The 4,874-nt window shown below is 48.6% G+C and overlaps 1 protein-coding gene across 1 annotated transcript in view; it reads left to right on the forward strand.

The window, feature by feature from the left end:
* Positions 1 to 238: 238 nt before the first annotated feature.
* The window catches only part of ETH_00005740 (membrane-attack complex / perforin domain-containing protein, putative), a gene marked incomplete at both ends in the record, with an annotated part of 6,881 nt that continues 2,245 nt past the window's right edge, over positions 239 to 4,874 (forward strand). Inside the window, 9 exons of the mRNA XM_013376284.1 lie at positions 239 to 597; positions 749 to 948; positions 1,077 to 1,354; positions 1,565 to 1,717; positions 2,577 to 2,737; positions 2,994 to 3,111; positions 3,309 to 3,420; positions 3,804 to 3,895; positions 4,242 to 4,313. Of these exons, the coding sequence (XP_013231738.1) occupies positions 239 to 597; positions 749 to 948; positions 1,077 to 1,354; positions 1,565 to 1,717; positions 2,577 to 2,737; positions 2,994 to 3,111; positions 3,309 to 3,420; positions 3,804 to 3,895; positions 4,242 to 4,313 (1,545 nt within the window). The remainder of the gene's footprint in view (positions 598 to 748; positions 949 to 1,076; positions 1,355 to 1,564; positions 1,718 to 2,576; positions 2,738 to 2,993; positions 3,112 to 3,308; positions 3,421 to 3,803; positions 3,896 to 4,241; positions 4,314 to 4,874) is intronic.

Consider the following 4,874-nt stretch of genomic DNA (forward strand, 5'->3'; position numbering starts at 1 on the left):
TAGGGTGTAGGGTGTAGGGTGTAGGGTGTAGGGTTTAGGGTTTAGGTGTAGAGTCCGCGCAGAGCAGCCCGCACTGCGTCGAGCCGCCGGCGCGAACCCCCTCCTTGCGGACGCCTGGAGGGTCGGAGGCGGCTCCAAACCGCCAAACCCCCGCAAACCCTAAATCGTGGTTTGCGCAGACTACCTGGGCGCGGGCTACGACGGCGTGAAGGGGAACCCGCTGGGCGACCCGAACCTGATGGGCGACCCGGGCCTGCGGTTCCCCATAATCCAGTTCACGTTCCTGCAGGACGCAGAGGGCGTCTCGCGGGACTTGAAAGAACTGCAGCCCCTCGGGGCCTACAGCAGACCCTTCGTTGCATGCAAACAGTCCGAAACCCTCAGCGAAGTCGCCACCCTCGCGGACTACCTGCAGGAGCTCGCGGCGGACGCGGCCGTGGCCGCGGGCGACACGCTCGGCTTCAACGCCTTCTCGGCCTCCGCGGCCTACCGCGAACAGGCACGGAAAACCGTGCAGAAAAAGTCCCGCACCTTCATCCTCAAGACCTACTGCCTGCGCTACGAGGCCGGACTCGCGCAGAGCGACGACTTCAGCTGGTCAGGCCCCGCTGCTGCTGCTGCTGCTGCTGCTGCTGGGTGTGGCTGTGGGGGGGGAGGGCGGTTGCCGTGGTGATGGAGTAGCTGCTGCTGCTCCTGCTGCTGCTGCTGCTGCTGGTGTAGGTGGTGGTGCTGCTGCTGGTGTGTTCAGGAATTACACGTTGGCGTTTACGGACGGAGTGGCAGCTTTGCCGGACGTCTTCGACGGCAGCAGCAGCGAAGGCCAGGGCTGCAACCCAACGCTGTGGCGGGAGAACAGCCACGACAGCGTTTGCGCAGACACCAACGTCAAGACCTGGATGAACTTCATTGACCAGTTCGGCACCCACTACATCGTCAAACTCTTCGCAGGTTCGCACCCAACCTCCCCCTGCTGCTGCTGCTGCTGCTGCTGCTGCTGCTGCTGGGGGTGCTGGGGGTGCTGGTGCTGAGGGTGCAGGCGCTGCTGCTGCTGCGGTGTGCTGCTGCGTGCGGCGAAGGCGGGAAGCTGACGCAGCAAATCACAATGTCGAACTCGGACATTGCGCAGCTGACGAGCTCCGGCACGAACGTGAAGAGCGCGTTGAAGGCGACTTTCGGGGTGGTGAGTGGCGGCGTTTCTTCGAATGTTTCGAAAGAAGCGGAACAAAGAGAACAACTCAAACATTTCCAATACGAAACCGAAACCCTTATTGTCGGAGGCCGAGTCCCAAAAGATGTTTCCGACCCAGACTCCATGGCCGAGTGGTCCGACACAGTTGAGGAACTCCCGATGCCGGTACGGAAAGCGCGCCTTTTCTCCCGAATCCCCCGACAGATTTCTCCCGTTTTTTTTCCATTTCCATCATAAATGCATTTCAAACCCCCCTGAACACGAGATCACACTTTGGTCTGCGCCATCCTCGCAAAAACGGCTGCTTTCCACTTCACGCTGGAAGCTGCAGAGTGCAGCTGCCGCTGGGGTGTATGCGCATACACCTGAACGCAGGTTAAGATCACCATCCAGTCACTTTCCTATTTGCTGCCCGAAGAAAAAAAAGAAGCATTTGAAAAAGCTTCGCGTTTTTACGCGGAGGCAGTTGGAATGTCGAGGGCCGACCTCAACGCTATGGGGGGAAAAGTAGAGTCCATTGGCGAAGTGGTGAGTTTGCATCTTTTTCACTTCTTTTGGAAATCCCGGATTTCGCAAGGACACGCTGAGACGCAAAATGAAAAGCCGAAAATTGTCAATTTCAACTTCTCAGAGTTTTCTATTTCTTTGAACAGCCCTCGGTGTGTCTGTTTTGTGGAGGTCTGAGATGACTCGATTAGTGCGCATATATTATTCTACGCATCGTATATAAATGTAATTATGGTGCACGCAAAATGTATCTATAAAATATATATGTATTTATATTTTGCATGCATCTAATAAATCATAGGCATATATGCACACACATTACACTGAATTGAATTGCAAAAGCTTCAATGTAAATTTGAATTTAATTGGAGTTTGAATGGATTGCAAAATCTTCAGTTTGGATTTGGATTCAATTAGAAATAGAAATGAATTTGAATCTGAGCTGAATTTGAATTTAATTTGAATTTAATCACGAAAACTTGAATTGAATCAAATTTGACTCGAATTTGAATCTGAATTGTATTTGAATTGTATTTGAATTGAATTTGAATTGAATTTGAATTGAATTTGAGCTAAATACGAATTGAATTCGAATTGAATTCGAATTGAATTTAAATTGAATTTGAATCAAATTTGAACTCAATTTGAATTAAATTGAATTTGAATTAAATTGAATTTGAATCGAATTGAATTTGAATTATTGTCTCAGCTGCGAAAAGCGACGCAAGTGACTTACGAATCTGAGTAGAATTTAAATTAAATTTGAATTGAATTTGACTTAAATTTGAATTAAATTAAATTGGAATTAAGTTCCAGTTAAATTGAAGTTGAATTAAATTTGAATTAAATTGAATTTGAATTAATTTGAATTGTGTCTCAGCTGCGAAAAGCAACGCAAGTGACTTACGCGGGCGACCCTCCTGGCTACGCCTTCTGCGCTCCCCACGAGCGGGTTTTGTTGGGTTTTGCACTTCAACTAAATTTCCTCGACGACGCAGCCATTGCCCAAGACGCAGAAATCAAAGCCTGCCCCTCCGGAAGGTCCCTAAACCCTAAACCCTAAACCCTAAACCCTCAACCCTCAACCCAGCTCCTGGGCTGGCGGCGCTTTTTCCGTTTGGTTGTTTGGGAATTGCGGAGGCGGGGTGTATGTACACCTGGAGCCGCTGAAGGGGTTGGAAACTGTTGGAAGAAAGTGTTTTTCTTCTTTCCTTCTTTTTATTTATTATTTTTGTTTATTTTTATTTATTTTTATTTATTTTTGTTTATTTTCGTTTTATTTGTTTCTTTTTTTCAGAGACAAATGCGACGGAATTGAAAAGCCCCCCAAAGAAGGCGATGACGCTCGCATTTTCGCCCTTTGTGGCCCCGAGCCCGTCGCAGGACTTGAACAAGTCGTCGCCCAAGGCCCAGCAGTAAACCCTAAACCCTAAACCCTAAACCGTAAACCCTAGACCCTGGACACTAGAGCTTGAACGCGAACAGCTCTAGCTGCATGGAACGGAAGAGCACTGTCCAAAGACCACTAGCCTTTTGCTGCAGCGATGCTTCAGAATTTGAAGATCAGGGTTTAGGGTTTAGAGTTTAGGGTTTAGGGTTTGCGGCTCTTCAGAAAGCCATGGCTGTTTGCCCCCAAGGCTCTGTTATTTTGAGCGGCTTCACTTTGTCGCTGGCAGGGGGCCGTGAGGGTCTCCTGAAAACAACGTTCTTTCCTTGCAGAGCAGGTAAACCCTAAACCGTAAACCCTAAACCCTAAACCCCAAACCCTTAACCCTTGGAAGACGCTGGGGCTGCAGTTGATGGCTCCGGGGTCTCTAAACCCTAAACCCTAAACCCTTAACCCTTGGAAGACGCTGGGGCTGCAGTTGATGGCTCCGGGGTCTCTGAATGGATTTCAGGCGTTGGGGTTTAGGGTTTACCTGGACTATGAAAATAAGGGAGGGTTAAGCAAATGTACACGGGATTAGGGTTTAGGGTTTAGGGTTTAAGAGAGTCGGGCAACCAAAGTGCGTCTGCTGACATGCAAACCCTACTTGTTTGTTTTTGCTTCCTATCGAAGCCCAAACCCTAATTTAGGGTTTACTCTAGATTTTCCTTTTGTTTTCAGGGGTCCCCACATGCAGCGTTTTGGCCACGCGGGGCATCGAAAAAAACTTCGTGTGGATTGCATGCGTGGATGAGAAAACGCCAGGCTTGCAGGTAATTGAGGGTTTAGGGTTTAGGGCTTGGGGTTTAGGGTTTGGAGGGCAGGTTGAGCTGCGCTGCAAAAGATGAGGGGACGTTCACATGGGTTTGTGCTTCATTCTTGGGGTTTAGGGTTTCTATATTTCTAGGGTTTGTGACCTAGGGTTTAGGGTTTAGGGTTTAGGGTTTAGGGTTTGTCCGAAGTGAGGGATGCTTGGGTTTTGTGTTCCGGGTTTCTTAGATCCCGAGGGTTTCAGGCCCTACTGCTCAGGCCCTACGGCTTAGGACATAGGGCGTAGGGTTTAGGGTTTAGGGTTTAGGGTTTAGGCTTTAGGGTTTAGGGTTTAGGGTTTGTCTTCAGGACATCGTAAATGTGGCAGAGACAGTCACAGGGGTGGCTTCCAAAGTGACCAATATGGACGGCACTGTTAAAGTCCTTTGTCCCGAGTCTCTTGGCGTCGCATTTGGTAAATAAATAAATAATAAAGATATAAATTAATTAAAATAAATAAATAAAATGAATAAATAAATAAATTAATTAATTAAAATGGTAAATAGTGGATGGTGGTGGCTTTTGTAACTCTCTAGGAGCTGCGGCAGCGAAAGAGCAACATCTAAATTAGCGAAAATAGCTGCAGCAGCTGCAGCAGCAGCAGCAGCGGCTGCTGCTGCTGCTGCTGCAGCAGCAGCAACTGGGCCGTCAAGTATAACACTTATCAGTTTTTGGAATTATGATATAAATATGAACAAGGCATAATCAAAGTGAAGAAAGAAAAGGGGAAAAGAGGAAATAAAAGGGAGAAAGCGCTGAAAGCTGAAGCTGAACTCGCTGCTGCTGCTGCTGCTGCTGCAGGGTTTGCTGCTGAGCTGCACACGCGGATGGCGAAAGTGCGGATGAAGTTTCTGGAGTGTACAGACGGCGCGAAGGGCTGCCTCATTTCGGGGTTGGGAATTTCGGAGTCTTTCTTTTATCGAGCGAAAGATACACACGCTC

This window comes from Eimeria tenella, genomic scaffold (genome assembly GCF_000499545.2).
Source record: "Eimeria tenella Houghton genomic scaffold, Eth_scaff33, whole genome shotgun sequence".
Taxonomy (NCBI): Eukaryota; Apicomplexa; class Conoidasida; order Eucoccidiorida; family Eimeriidae; genus Eimeria; species Eimeria tenella.